The sequence below is a fragment of the Oncorhynchus keta genome, chromosome 7 (assembly GCF_023373465.1).
Source record: "Oncorhynchus keta strain PuntledgeMale-10-30-2019 chromosome 7, Oket_V2, whole genome shotgun sequence".
Classification (NCBI taxonomy): Eukaryota; Metazoa; Chordata; class Actinopteri; order Salmoniformes; family Salmonidae; genus Oncorhynchus; species Oncorhynchus keta.
The window spans coordinates 22916239-22933738 of NC_068427.1; the positions used below are offsets into that span (position 1 = coordinate 22916239).

Below are 17500 nucleotides of genomic sequence, written 5' to 3' on the forward strand. Positions count from 1 at the left end.
ATTGCGCTTCACATGGGACCCCTCCCCTGTCTCCACATCACTCCGGCCCCTGTGGGACCCACCAAACTCCTCTTTGAGTCCCCTAGGTTTGTCCTGGCCACGGGACTTGGGCCGCTGATCTGCCCGCTCCAGGGCTTTAGAGTCTGTGTGTGTGTGCATCAGAGGGTGGGCCATCTCCTGGGAGTTGTACGTGAGGTACTCCCCAGCATAGCTGTGGTATGGTAAGGGGTGTTTGGCTGCCAGGTGGGAGGGGTAAAGGCTGTTACTGCCAAGCAGGATGGGGGGAGGGTAGGCAGGGCCCTTCCCTGGCAGAGGGAGAGAGTGGAGGGCCATGCCGTCGGGTACAGAGTAGTGCAGGTATCGGTTGGCGTACACCATGCTGTGAGGTAGGTAGGCCTCGCTCTGGGGCAGGTAGAGGTGGCTGGGTGGGTGCCCATTGGAATTCTCTAGACACGGTCGTTTATTATATGGAGACACCTCCCGGGATGTCTCAGCCCTCTTGGTGGCTTTGGGGGGCTTCTCTGTGGAGTTCCTATGATGGCCGGCCATGGGGGAACTTTCTGATTGGCTGGGGCTGTGTTTAGGCCAATCATTATTGGGTTTGGGGGACAAGGGTATTGTGGAGGGGGGATTGAGATTGGAAGGTATTGGGGTAGTATTTGTCTCTCCTACCCTGGGGCAGGATGGACTGCGTTGCTGGGGCAGGACTCTCTCCAGAGCCTTGTGTTTGATGACAGATGGAGAGGAGCCTTTCCCTTGGGTGTCTGGGCTGGGCCTGGGGGGTGGGGACAGGGCTGGGGGGTGGGGGTGTGCGTGGGTGGACTCAATGGTGTAGGTGGGTGTAAGGGTGGGCACCACCCAGGAGGAGTGCAAAGTGCTGATCATCTCCGGCCTCTCTAGGGGTTTAGAGGATGTGCTGCTGACCACTGAGAGGGAGTGGGAGGGTAGGGAGGGGGGTGAGAGAGAGAGGGTCTCTTTCAAGAGTTCCCGGCTGGGGAGAGGTCCATACCGAGGCCCTGGGGACCCCAGAGCCTCCATCTTCACAGGGAAGCTGTTAGGAGACAGGCCTAACTCCAACCATCTTCCAGAGAGGTCAAGAGGCTTTGGGTCTGCTGGGTCTTTGGTAGTCGGGGGCTGGTTCAGTGGGGCTGGCCGCTCAGAGGATGGTTTAGAAGGGCACTGACTGGGTCTCTTCTCACATCCCCCAGCCCTGTGATCCGACACCCCATCTCTGGGTCTGGGTTTGTGGGGGCTGGGCCGGGCAGGGGATGGGTGCTCTGGAGCCATGCTGCTCACATAGAACGAGTGAGGTATCGTCTGGGAAGAGGAAGAAGAACAAGAGGAGGAAGATAATGGTACTATTCTCGAGACTGCCCTCTGTAGGTCTATGGTGCTGTCTATGTGAGGGGGAGGCAGGGGAGGAGCAGGCTGGGGGAGGCGAGAAGAGGCGCGAGGGGAGGAATCAATAGGAAGGCTACTACTATTAGTATTACTCCCACCACTGCTACCACTACTACTACTACTACCATTGCTGTTACTGGCTCCTTTGTTGGAGGGGGGTCTACTGGGCTTATTGCTTTTGCTGGGGGATCTGTCTCTGTCTCTGTCTGTGTGGGGGGGGAGAAGGTGCTGGGGTGGAGGGGGTGGCTGGTGAAGCTGCTGCCCAAACGGAGACCCCTCGTGGTGGACACGGGACCCGACACTCAATCCCTTCTCCTGGCAGTGCACAATGGAGGTGGGGGCCACAGACACCGCTGGGATCCTCATGGGAGACCCCACCAGGGGGGAGGAGATGGAGGACGGGGGGTAGGGGGGCATGTAGTAGAGCCTCTCGCCGGCGGAGGCAGCAGCAGGGTTCATGTTCCCCCTGGGAGGTACAGAGGGACTGGTAGGCCAGGTGCTGGGGCAGGTAGGGGCTGGGCTGGTTGAGGAACTGGGCCTTGTACATGCTGAGGGCCGCATACTTGGAAGAGTCCATATAGGGGTAGAGGCCCGCCTCGGGGTACAGCCCCCGACTCAGCCCCCAGGGCAGACGCAGGTACCCGCCTGCTCCTGCACCAGCACCCCCCAGACCCAGCTCTGAGGGCTTCTCCCCCCCAGGTCCCACACTTCTCCTGTCCAGCCCTTCTGGTCCCCTATGGAGGCTTGGTGGAGGGCTCTTGTACAGGTCCAGGTAGCCGTTGGTAGGCTTGCTCCGGTCTATGGAAACGTCAGGCTTGTAGAGGAGGTCTGGAAGGCCGTCCCGGTTGTAGCCGAGGGGGAGGGTGGTGGACCCCTCGTGGGGCTTCTCGGCAGACAGCGCTCGGATCCCTGGGTAGACTACGCTGCCATGCAGGCGGAGGCCGTCCCGCATCAAGGCATTGCGGTCCAGCCCCATGGCGGCAAGGGGCGTTAGCCTGGCATCCACCTACAGGAGAAATAACACAGGTTTAAACCACTTATAAACGTGTTATATCCCATTTCACATTTCTTGGATTATATATTTTAATACATTAGTCTCTAAGGTCCACTGATTTACTATTTTAATTTGTCTAGTTATTCTTTTTCTCAACTTGTATTCTTTTATTTGTTAAGCACTTTCAAATGCATCCTCTGGAAGAAATGTGCTGAATAAAAAAAGTTTGATTTGATTATAAACAATATTATACACGTAATACACAAGGTAAACACCACTCTTCAACTTGCTATACACCACTCTTCAACTGGTTATACACCACTCTTCAACTGGTTATACACCACACTTCAACTGGTTATACACCACTCTTCAACTTGCTATACACCACTCTTCAACTGGTTATACACCACACTTCAACTGGTTATACACCACACTTCAACTGGTTATACACCACTCTTCAACTGGTTATACACCACTCTTCAACTGGTTATACACCACACTTCAACTGGTTATACACCACACTTCAACTGGTTATACACCACTCTTCAACTGGTTATACACCACTCTTCAACTGGTTATACACCACACTTCAACTGGTTATACACCACTCTTCAACTGGTTATACACCACTCTTCAACTGGTTATACACCACACTTCAACTGGTTATACACCACTCTTCAACTGGTTATACACCACTCTTCAACTGGTTATACACCACACTTCAACTGGTTATACACCACACTTCAACTGGTTATACACCACACTTCAACTGGTTATACACCACACTTCAACTGGTTATACACCACTCTTCAACTGGTTATACACCACTCTTCAACTGGTTATACACCACTCTTCAACTGGTTATACACCACTCTTCAACTGGTTATACACCACTCTTCAACTGGTTATACACCACTCTTCAACTGGTTATACACCACTCTTCAACTGGTTATACACACACTCTTCAACTGGTTATACACCACTCTTCAACTGGTTATACACCACTCTTCAACTGGTTATACACCACTCTTCAACTGGTTATACACCACTCTTCAACTGGTTATACACCACACTTCAACTGGTTATACACCACTCTTCAACTGGTTATACACCACTCTTCAACTGGTTATACACCACTCTTCAACTTGCTATACACCACTCTTCAACTGGTTATACACCACTACTGGTTATACACACTCTTCAACTGGTTATACACCACTCTTCAACTGGTTATATACACCACTCTTCAACTGGTTATACACCACTCTTCAACTGGTTATACACCACTCTTCAACTGGTTATACACCACTCTTCAACTGGTTATACACCACTCTTCAACTGGTTATACACCACTCTTCAACTTGCTATACACCACTCTTCAACTGGTTATACACCACTCTTCAACTGGTTATACACCACTCTTCAACTGGTTATACACCACTCTTCAACTGGTTATACACCACTCTTCAACTGGTTATACACCACTCTTCAACTGGTTATACACCACTCTTCAACTGGTTATACACCACTCTTCAACTTGCTATACACCACTCTTCAACTGGTTATACACCACTCTTCAACTGGTTATACACCACTCTTCAACTGGTTATACACCACTCTTCAACTGGTTATACACCACTCTTCAACTGGTTATACACCACTCTTCAACTTGCTATACACCACTCTTCAACTGGTTATACACCACTCTTCAACTTGCTATACACCACTCTTCAACTGGTTATACACCACTCTTCAACTGGTTATACACCACTCTTCAACTGGTTATACACCACTCTTCAACTGGTTATACACCACTCTTCAACTTGCTATACACCACTCTTCAACTGGTTATACACCACTCTTCAACTGGTTATACACCACTCTTCAACTGGTTATACACCACTCTTCAACTGGTTATACACCACTCTTCAACTGGTTATACACCACTCTTCAACTGGTTATACACCACTCTTCAACTTGCTATACACCACTCTTCAACTGGTTATACACCACTCTTCAACTGGTTATACACCACTCTTCAACTGGTTATACACCACTCTTCAACTGGTTATACACCACTCTTCAACTGGTTATACACCACTCTTCAACTGGTTATACACCACTCTTCAACTGGTTATACACCACTCTTCAACTGGTTATACACCACTCTTCAACTGGTTATACACCACTCTTCAACTGGTTATACACCACTCTTCAACTGGTTATACACCACTCTTCAACTGGTTATACACCACTCTTCAACTGGTTATACACCACTCTTCAACTGGTTATACACCACTCTTCAACTGGTTATACACCACTCTTCAACTGGTTATACACCACACTTCAACTGGTTATACACCACACTTCAACTGGTTATACACCACTCTTCAACTGGTTATACACCACTCTTCAACTGGTTATACACCACTCTTCAACTGGTTATACACCACACTTCAACTGGTTATACACCACTCTTCAACTGGTTATACACCACTCTTCAACTGGTTATACACCACTCTTCAACTGGTTATACACCACTCTTCAACTGGTTATACACCACTCTTCAACTGGTTATACACCACTCTTCAACTGGTTATACACCACACTTCAACTGGTTATACACCACTCTTCAACTGGTTATACACCACTCTTCAACTGGTTATACACCACACTTCAACTGGTTATACACCACACTTCAACTGGTTATACACCACACTTCAACTGGTTATACACCACTCTTCAACTGGTTATACACCACTCTTCAACTGGTTATACACCACTCTTCAACTGGTTATACAACACACTTCAACTGGTTATACACCACACTTCAACTGGTTATACACCACACTTCAACTGGTTATACACCACTCTTCAACTGGTTATACACCACTCTTCAACTGGTTATACACCACTCTTCAACTGGTTATACACCACTCTTCAACTGGTTATACACCACACTTCAACTGGTTAAACACCTTTTCAACTGGTTATACACCACACTTCAACTGGTTATACACCACTCTTCAACTGGTTATACACCACTCTTCAACTGGTTATACAACACACTTCAACTGGTTATACACCACACTTCAACTGGTTATACACCACACTTCAACTGGTTATACACCACTCTTCAACTGGTTATACACCACTCTTCAACTGGTTATACACCACTCTTCAACTGGTTATACACCACACTTCAACTGGTTAAACACCTTTTCAACTGGTTATACACCACACTTCAACTGGTTATACACCACTCTTCAACTGGTTATACACCACTCTTCAACTGGTTATACACCACACTTCAACTGGTTATACACCACTCTTCAACTGGTTATACACCACTCTTCAACTGGTTATACACCACTCTTCAACTGGTTATACACCACACTTCACCTGGTTATACACCACTCTTCAACTGGTTATACACCACTCTTCAACTGGTTATACACCACTTTTCAACTGGTTATAGACCACACTTCAACTGGTTATACACCACACTTCAACTGGTTATACACCACACTTGAACTGGTTATACACCACTCATCAACTGGTTATACACCACACTTCAACTGGTTATACACCACTCTTCAACTAGTTATACACCACACTTCAACTAGTTATACACCACACTTCAACTGGTTATACACCACTCTTTAACAGGTTATACACCACTCTTCAACTGGTTAAACACCACTCTTCAACTGGTTATACACCACACTTCAACTGGTTATACAACACACTTCAACTGGTTATACACCACACTTCAACTGGTTATACACCACTCTTCAACTGGTTATACATCACACTTCAACTGGTTATACACCACACTTCAACTGGTTATACACCACACTTCAACTGGTTATACACCACACTTCAACTGGTATACACCACTCTTCAACTGGTTATACAACACACTTCAACTGGTTATACACCACTCTTCAACTGGTTATACACCACTCTTCAACTGGTTATACACCACTCTTCAACTGGTTATACACCACACTTCAACTGGTATACACCACTCTTCAACTGGTTATACAACACACTTCAACTGGTTAAACACCTTTTCAACTGGTTATACACCACACTTCAACTGGTTATACACCACTCTTCAACTGGTTATACACCACTCTTCAACTGGTTATACAACACACTTCACCTGGTTAAACACCACACTTCACCTGGTTAAACACCACTCTTCTAGGGAGTTTTTCCTAGCCACCGTGCTTCTACACCTGCATTGCTTGCTGTTTGGGGTTTTAGGCTGGGTTTCTGTACAGCACTTTGAGATATCAGCTGATGTAAGAAGGGCTATATAAATACATTTGATTTGATACAAGTTGTTATACACCACATTTCAACTGGTTATAAAGCACTCTTCAACTGGTTATACACCACACTTCAACTGAATATACACCACACTTCAACTGGTTATACAAACCTCTTCAACTGGTTATACACACCTCTTCAACTGGATACACACCACACTTCAACTGGTTATAAAGACATCTTCAAATTGTTATACACCACACTTCTACTGGTTATACACCACACTTGAACTGGTTATACACACCTCTTCAACTGGTTATACAACACACTTCAACAACTAGTTAACCTTTCTAGGGTATGTGGGACGTTAGCGAAATTGCAGAGCGCCAAATTCAAATACAGAAATACACACTATAAAAATTCAGAAAACATACAATATTTTACATGGGTTTATAGATTAACTTCTTGTGAATCAAACCACGGTGTCAGACTTCAAAAAGGCTTTATGGCAAAAGCATTCCTTACGATTATTTGAGAACATCGCCCAGCTGACAAATCATTACAAACAGTAACCAGCCAAGTAGAAGAGTGACACAAGTCAGAAATAGAGATAAAATTAATCACTTACCTTTGATGATCTTCATATGGTTGCACTCAGAAGACATTTGTTTACTCATTTTTTTTTTTTTTTTCGATAAAGTCTCTCTTTATATCCAAAAACCTCCGTTTTGTTCCCACGTTTTCTTCAGTAATCCACAGGCTCAAACGCAGTCACAACAGGCAGACAAAAAAAATCTAAATTGTATCCGTAAAGTTCATAGAAACATGTCAAATTATGTTTATATTCAATCCTCAGGTTGTTTTTAGCCTAGATAACCGATAATATTTCAACCGGACAATGACGTCGTCAATATAAAAGGTAAACAAGAAAGGCACTCTCTCGGTCGTGCGCATGAAAAAGCTCTGTGACACTGCAGGGTCCACTCATTCAGACTGCTCTCACTCCCTCATTTTTCAGAATACAAGCCTGAAACAATTTTTAAAGACTGTTGATATCTAGTGGAAGGCATAGGAACTGCAATTTAAGTCCTAAGTCAATGGACACTGTAATGAAATTGAATAGAAAACTACAAAACAAAAAAAATCCTACTTCCTGGAAGGATTTTTCTCAGGTTTTTGCCTGGCAAATCAGTTCTGTTATACTTACAGACACTATTTTAACAGTTTTGGAAACTGGTTACACACCATGTTTCACCTGGTTAAACACCACACTTCACCTGGTTAAACACCACACTTCACCTGGTTAAACACCACACTTCACCTGGTTAAACACCACTCTTCTAGGGAGTTTTTCCTAGCCACCGTGCTTCTACACCTGCATTGCTTGCTGTTTGGGGTTTTAGGCTGGGTTTCTGTACAGCACTTTGAGATATCAGCTGATGTAAGAAGGGCTATATAAATACATTTGATTTGATACAAGTTGTTATACACCACATTTCAACTGTTTATAAAGCACTCTTCAACTGGTTATACACCACACTTCAACTGAATATACACCACACTTCAACTGGTTATACACCACTCTTCAAATTCTTATAAACCACTCTTCAACTTGTTATACACCACACTTCAACTGGTTATACACACCTCTTCAAATTCTTATAAACCACTCTTCAACTGGTTATACACCACACTTCAACTGAATATACACCGCACTTCAACTGGTTATACACCACTCTTCAAATTCTTATAAACCACTCTTCAACTTGTTATACACCACACTTCAACTGGTTATACACACCTCTTCAAATTCTTATAAACCACTCTTCAACTGGTTATACACCACACTTCAACTGGTTATACACACCTCTTCAACTTGTTATACACCACACTTCAACTGGTTATACACACCTCTTCAACTGGTTATACACCACACCTCAACTGGTTATACACCACACCTCAACTGGTTATTCAACACACTTCAACTGGTAAAACACCACTTTTCAACTGGTATACACCACATTTCAACTGGTTATACACACCTCTTCAACTGGTTATACACCACTCTTCAACTGGTTATACACCACACTTCAACTGATTATACACCACTCTTCAACTGGATATACACCACTCTTCAACTGGTTATACACACCTCTTCAACTGGTTATACACCACTCTTCAACTGGTTATACACCACACTTCAACTGATTATACACCACTCTTCAACTGGATATACACCACACTTCATCTGGTAAAACACCTCTTCAACAGGTTATAAACACCAATCTTCCACTGGATATATACACCACTCTTACACCACTCTGCAACAGGTTATACACCACTCTTACACCACTCTGCAACAGGTTATACACCACTCTTACACCACTCTGCAACAGGTTATACACCACTCTGCAACTGGTTAGACACCACTCTGCAACTGGTTATACACCACTCTGCAACTGGTTATACACCACTCTGCAACAGGTTATACACCACTCTGCAACTGGTTATACACCACTCTGCAACTGGTTATACACCACTCTGCAACTGGTTATACACCACTCTGCAACAGGTTATACACCACACTTCAACTGGTTATACACCACACTGCAACTGGTTATACACCACTCTGCAACTGGTTATACACCACTCTGCAACTGGTTATACACCACTCTGCAACTGGTTATACACCACTCTGCAACTGGTTATACACCACTCTGCAACAGGTTATACACCACACTTCAACTGGTTATACACCACACTTCAACTGGTTATACACCACACTTCAACTGGTTATACACCACTCTGCAACTGGTTATACACCACTCTGCAACAGGTTATACACCACACTTCAACTGGTTATACACCACTCTGCAACTGGTTATACACCACTCTGCAACAGGTTATACACCACTCTGCAACAGGTTATACACCACTCTTACACCACTCTGCAACAGGTTATACACCACTCTGCAACTGGTTAGACACCACTCTGCAACTGGTTATACACCACTCTGCAACTGGTTATACACCACTCTGCAACAGGTTATACACCACTCTGCAACTGGTTATACACCACTCTGCAACTGGTTATACACCACTCTGCAACAGGTTATACACCACACTTCAACTGGTTATACACCACACTGCAACTGGTTATACACCACTCTGCAACTGGTTATACACCACTCTGCAACTGGTTATACACCACTCTGCAACTGGTTATACACCACTCTGCAACTGGTTATACACCACTCTGCAACAGGTTATACACCACACTTCAACTGGTTATACACCACACTTCAACTGGTTATACACCACACTTCAACTGGTTATACACCACTCTGCAACTGGTTATACACCACTCTGCAACAGGTTATACACCACACTTCAACTGGTTATACACCACTCTGCAACTGGTTATACACCACTCTGCAACAGGTTATACACCACTCGGCAACTGGTTATACACCACTCTGCAACTGGTTATACACCACTCTGCAACTGGTTATACACCACTCTGCAACTGGTTATACACCACACTTCAACTGGTTATACACCACACTTCAACTGGTTATACACCACACTTCAACTGGTTATACACCTTTTCAACTGGTTATACACCACACTTCAACTGGTTATACACCACACTTCAACTGGTTATACACCACTCTTCAACTGGTTATACACCACACTTCAACTGGTTATACACCACACTTCAACTGGTTATACACCACTCTGCAACAGGTTATACACCACTCTGCAACTGGTTATACACCACTCTGCAACTGGTTATACACCACACTTCAACTGGTTATACACCACACTTCAACTGGTTATACACCACACTTCAACTGGTTATACACCTTTTCAACTGGTTATACACCACACTTCAACTGGTTATACACCACTCTTCAACTGGTTATACACCACACTTCAACTGGTTATACACCACACTTCAACTGGTTATACACCACACTTCAACTGGTTATACACCACTCTGCAACAGGTTATACACCACTCTGCAACTGGTTATACACCACTCTGCAACTGGTTATACACCACACTTCAACTGGTTATACACCACATTTCAACTGGTTATACACCTCTTCAACTGGTTATACACCACTCTTCAACTGGTTATACACCACTCTTCAACTGGTTATACACCACACTTCAACTGGTTAAACACCTTTTCAACTGGTTATACACCACTCTTCAACTGGTTATACACCACACTTCAACTGGTTATACACAACACTTCAACTGGTTATACACCACACTTCAACTGGTTATACACCACACTTCAACTGGTTATACACCACACTTCAACTGGTTATACACCACACTTCAACTGGTTATACACCACACTTCAACTGGTTATACACCACTCTTCAACTGGTTATACACCACACTTCAACTGGTTAAACACCTTTTCAACTGGTTATACACCACTCTTCAACTGGTTATACACCACACTTCAACTGGTTATACACCACACTTCAACTGGTTATACACCACACTTCAACTGGTTATACACCACACTTCAACTGGTTATACACCACACTTCAACTGGTTATACACCACACTTCAACTGGTTATACACCACACTTCAACTGGTTATACACCACACTTCAACTGGTTAAACACCTTTTCAACTGGTTATACACCACTCTTCAACTGGTTATACACCACACTTCAACTGGTTAAACACCTTTTCAACTGGTTATACACCACTCTTCAACTGGTTATACACCACACTTCAACTGACTATACACTACACTTCAACTGGTTATACACCACACTTCAACTGGTTAAACACCTCTTCAACTGGTTATACACCACTCTTCAACTGGCTATACACCACTCTTCAACTGGCTATACACCACTCTTCAACTGGTTATACACCACACTTCAACTGGTTAAACACCTTTTCAACTGGTTATAAAAACCTTGTCCACTGTTTATACATCCCTCTTCAACTTGCTATACACCACTCTTCAACTAGTTATACACCACTCTTCAACTAGTTATACACCACTCTTCAACTAGTTATACACCACTCTTCAACTTGCTATACACCACTCTTCCACTTGCCTTATACACCTGTAACATGTTATACACATGGTATGACTTCACTTGTGCGAGGTATGAGGGTTTGGTTAATGTGCCTTAACCGTATTATAAACAGTGTTATACCACTAATACAGATCTTATACATGGATGACGCACCATGCTTTGTGTGATGTGGTTGCCTTCTCTTAAATCCAGGTTTCTCTGGGTCCCCGCATCACTAACAGGTACTCTCCTGGAAAGAGAAAATACATGGTCAGAATAATTTGTACACACACACACACACACACACAGACACAGACACACACACACACACACACACACACACACACACACACACACACACACACACACACACACACACACACACACACACACACACACACACACACACACACACACACACACACACACACACACACAGTGGTGTGGCAGTGCTCTAGTTAATGACAGGCTTAAAGGCTTGAGTTTTCAATAGCAACAACAACAGAGAGAGAGGGTGAAGGAAGGGCAGAAAGGTGGAGAGAGGGTGTGATGTATCTGCTATAGCAACATCTATCCCGACCCACTCACAACACACACATACACACATAAATACACACCCGCCAGCTGAAGTAGTCCCCCTTCTACCCCACGCTCTCAATTCAGCACCCCCCCCCGCCTACCTAGGGAGTAGACAACGTGCATTGTGGGGCCCAGGCCATTCAGTCACGTTCTCCACACACTTGTTTGCTCTAGCCTCCTTGACCCTCTCTCTCTCCCTCATTCTTTATCTCCCTCCATTCTGGCAGCCAGCTAAGTGAGGGACCATCATAGTTCACAGACCACTCCAGGGGGAGGCCATTCAACCTTTGCTACAGAGCACTAGATCGTACACACACACACAAACACACTAATTAATAAACAAACTCCATGAAGATGTATTTCAAAACCCAGAATAGGAAAGTGTTCTCTTCTCAGTTAGCCCACACAGTAGAAAATGGCCCAAAACCGGTCTCTCTCACACACACTCACTCACTCACACACAGCGTCAGAACTCAATACGCAATTCGTTGTGACCTTTGTATGATGAAAGTGCTGGTTGCGTCGAGTAAGATGTCCCAAATCAGTGAGTGAGTGAGTGAGTGAGTGAGTGAGTGAGTGAGTGAGTGAGTGAGTGAGTGAGTGAGTGAGTGAGTGAGTGAGATACTCGGCTCCTCCATCATTGGAAAGAAACGTGTCTGTGGCTCGAGCTGCTTCGCCACCGGCATGCCGCTTTTATTACAGTGACCCCAAGCTCATTAATCACCCTCTCCTCGCTCACCCTCTCCTCGCTCACCCTCCTCGCTCACCCTCTCCCTCGCTTGCGCAGCTCCTCCCTTCCCCCTCTTCTTCCTTGCCTAGAGGCTTGAGCACAACCGAATCCTGCCTGCCTGGCTTGCCCGAACAACATCTGCATGAGATGAAACTGAAAACTCTTAAGGTGCCTGCATACTAGGTTCTGTTTGCTCCTAGCAGAAGAACTTGGCTAGACGAAGTGAACGTCTGTGCCTCGCATACGCCCTTTAACTATAGACATTCGCTTGAAAAACAAGAAAAAAGTTGACTGTTTGTCCCTCTTGAGACACCATAGCAACAAAATAGCCAGTATACACTTCCTCAAAATAGTTTGAATTCATCTAAGATATATCAAGACATCTATAATAGATTTTTACGTTTTTGCCAAGGAGGTCTTAGTCGCATAATTTTACATCTGACTAAGATTTTAGCGCAGTATTTCTCAAGTGAAAAAAATGTGCCTGAATACTAGCAGTCTCTCGTTGAATGAAAACAAACACTTGATTGAAACATCCCATCCATAGTTCCCACTCTTACTTGGACTACTACGGTTGACTAATGAATGACGAAGGGGTGTAGACTTCGGCTACCGAACTTAGGCACCCGGCGTCAGAGCGAATCAGTTGGATGGGCATTCAGTTTCCATAAGGGGCAGATTTGTGTACACGCTTGCTCATTAACACTAGAACTGCTGGGCCTCGAGGGACCCCCCTTCAAGCTAATTGTGACTGCAACATTCTAACAGTGTAATTAATGCATTTCAAATATGCTATCGCTAAAACAGCCATGAAACAGAAAGCATATGTTTTGGAACACGGTAACAGCTTATTTTTATAACAACATAATTTAAAAAAAATGTAATCACCAATTGTGAATGAAGAACAGGGTGGGCCACTCTATTTGATCATTATATGGTGGGATGGGACATGCCATACTCCAGACTGCATCAGATACATGGGCCACACATACCAAGACAGAGGGGCCCTGTTTCCCTTCTTTCACCGGCGTCTCGGGCAAATAAATGATCAGTATTTTCATATTTTATTTGGACAGGCAAGGAGGTACGGTAGGCCGGGCCAGGCCCCCTAAGGACGCCAATAATGCCGGGCCCTGCCCCTGCCGAACACCAAAACGAACAAAAACGTCACAAAATGTCATCATAATATATGCGTGAACGGTTTCCAAGCATGTGACAGGCTTTATGTCCTGTCATCCCAGATGGCACGGACCCTTTATGTCCTGTGTGTGTGAGAATCAGGTCCGAGGAAGTCCACAGCCCAAACAGCCGGGATCGTTGTTTTTCCTGTCCTGCCACATCGTCACTTGCACTGTTTTTTCCACACACTCACCGAATACCTTGTCAGGGGGACTGAATTCAGCAGTCGGAAGGGGAAAGACAAAAAGAGTGCAGCCAGATTGTATGTCAACTGAGGTACATGGAGAGGTTGAGAGGAGAGAATAGAGGGTGGAGGGGAGGCGGAAAGGCAAACTGACCTCTCCTCCATGACCATCCCATACATTTGGGCCCTCTCGTGACTCATCCATGGGGGAACCGTTCCGTACATCTGTGTAGCGGAGAGCATGTCATCCCCTCATGGGACAGTCCATCTTAAAACACCTCCAACCGACGAGCGCTCTGCAAGACAGTTAATACCAAACGGTGCTATGACGCTCTCCGTCAGTCCATCCATGTAGGCCTAAACTCACAATATTAAGCAATAAAGCACATTAAAAGCCTACATAAAACAGCAGAGTGCATTAGGGCTACAAAGAAACCTGGAAGGTGTGGGGTTACAGATTTCGATTGTTCAATTGGCTTAAGGGATCGGCAACACAAGATTGATTAAGGCGAACGGGGTTCAAAATCAAATCTAATTGTATTGGTCACATGCGCCGAATACAACAGATGTAGACTTCAACGCGAAATGCCTACAAGCCCATTCCCAACAACGCAGAGTTAAAAAGTAAGAAGAACATTTGCCAAAAACATTCTGGCACCAAAATAATAGCAAGGCTATATACAAGGAGTACCAGTACCGACTCAATGTGCAGGGGTACGAGGTAGTCGAGGGAATGGAGGTAATACAGTATGTACAGTACCAGTCAAAAGTTTGGACACACCCTACTCATTCAAGGGTTTTTCTTAATTTGTACTATTTTTTTACATTTTAGAATAATAGTGAAGACATCAAACTATGAAATAGCACATATGGAATAGTGTAGTAACCAAAAAAGTGTTAAACAAATCAAAATACAAATCAAAATACAATACAGATTTGAGATTCTTCAAAGTAGCCACCCTTTGCCTTGATGACAGCTTTGCACATTCTTGGCAATCTCTCTACCAGCTTCACCTGGAATGCTTTTCCAACAGCCTTGAAGGAGTATGCTGAGCACTTGTTGGCTGCTTTTCCTTCACTCCACGGTCCAACTCATCTCAAACTGGGTTGAGGTTGGGTGATTGTGGGCCAGGTCATCTGTTGCAGCATTCCATCACTCTCCTTCTTGGTCAAAGAGCCCTTACACAGCCTGAAGGTCTGTTGGATCATTGTCCTGTTGAATAACAAATTATAGTCCCACTAAGAGCAAACCAGGTGGGATGGCGAATCGCTGCAGAATGCTGTGGTAGCCATGCTGGTTAAGTGTGAATTTTAAATAAATCACAGACAGTGTCACCAGTAAAGCACCCCCACACCATCACACCTCCTCCTCCATGCTTCACGGTGGGAACCACACATGCGGAGATCATCCTTTCACCTACTCTGCATCTCACAAGACACGACTGTTGGGAGCAAAAATCTCAAATTTGGACTCATCAGATCAAAGGACAGATTTCCACCGGTCTAATGTCCATTGCTCATGTTTCTTGGCCCAAGCAAGTCTCTTCTTATTATTGCTGTCCTTTAATAGTGGTTTCTTTGCAGCAATTTGACCATGAAGGCATGATTCACACTGTCTCCTCTGAACAGTTGATGTTGAGATGTGTCTGTTACTTAAACTCTGTGAAGCATTTATTTGGGCAGCAATTTCTGAGGCTGGTAACTCTAATGAAATTACCCTCTGGGTCTTCCTCTCCTGTGGCGGTCCTCATGAGAGCCAGTTTCATCATAGAGCTTGATGGATTTTGCGACTGCACTTTAAAAAAACGTAACGTTCTTCAAATTTTCCACATCGACTGACCTTCTTGTCTTAAAGTAATGATGAACTGTCGTTTCTCTTTGCTTATTTGAGCTGTTCTTGACCTAAAATGGACTTGGTCTTTAACCAAATAGGGCAATCTTCTGTATCCCACCCCTACCGTGTCACAACACAACGGATTGGCTCAAATGCATTAAGGAAAGACGTTCCACAAATTAACTTTTAACAAGGCACACTTGTTAATTGAAATGCATTCCAGGTGACTACCTCATGAAGCTGGTTGAGAGAATGCCAAGAGTGTGCAAAACTGTCATCAAGGCAAAGGGTGGCTACTTTGAAGAATCTAAAATCTAAAATATATTTTGATTTTTTTTAAACACTTTTTTTGGATACTACATGATTCTATATGTGTTATTTCATAGTGTTGATGTTTTCAATAATATTATACAATGTAAATGTGTCCAAACTTTTGACTGGTACGGTAGATATTTAATATACAGGCTATACATTTAAAATGTGTTTTAGATATTTCTTAGGATAGAGAAAGATAATGGCAGCTTTAGACACTTTTCATGTCAAGGGAGGGTTTCTCTACATTTCTGTAGGTTTGTAAGGATAGGCTATATGCTACCTGTCTACCATGCCTAGGCCGTAAATGATTTACAGTGTCCGAGGCCGGGCTACGCCTCTACAATGCACAGTAAATAGTAAAAGAACCAGCTGCGCATCTTTGAAGAGCTAGTTGTGTATGTGTGTACAGTGTGTACAGTGTGTGTGTACAAGAGGAGGAAAAGCCAGACCACGTCGACGCCCATCCCTGGTGCTAAGAATAGTTTGCACAACAAACATCTCTCGACGGCAATCCATCAGGCCGCAGCCATGCGGCAGGCAGACCGGAAAGGGCCGGTCGGGCTGCGTTTATAAAACAGACCGCTGGAGCGGAGCACGATTCGCACTATTAATCCACCGGGTGTTTTTAGCAAGTGTCATCAGAGAGGGAGAGAGACAGAGGAACAAGAGAAAATAGAAAGAGAGAAAAGAGCGAGAGAGAAAAGAGAGAAAAGGAAAATAAAGAGAAGGGAAACAGTGGCGCACAAACAACCTTGTGAATTCCATCCAATATGTATTTATTTATCTTCCTCTACGATTTTCAAATGACTAAAACACTGTACATAGCTGATAATATAACACTTGAAAATGTAAAAAATATTTTTGTAACATTTTTGAGAGCTTTTGGTTTATGTTGTTACATTTGTTTCTTCTCACTTGTTTTTATTTCAATTGCTTTGGCAATGTACA

The 17500-nt window shown here is 44.2% G+C and overlaps 1 protein-coding gene across 1 annotated transcript in view; it reads right to left on the minus strand.

Annotated features, from left to right (window-relative positions):
- The window catches only part of LOC118375454 (BCL-6 corepressor-like), a 107374-nt gene that overhangs the window by 79950 nt on the left and 9924 nt on the right, over positions 1-17500 (minus strand). The window contains 4 exon segments of the mRNA XM_052522303.1: positions 1-1851; positions 1853-2407; positions 11906-11981; positions 14558-14699. The exon segment at positions 1-1851 is cut by the window's left edge and continues 900 nt beyond it. Of these exon segments, the coding sequence (XP_052378263.1) occupies positions 1-1851; positions 1853-2407; positions 11906-11981; positions 14558-14646 (2571 nt within the window). The 5' untranslated portion in view covers positions 14647-14699.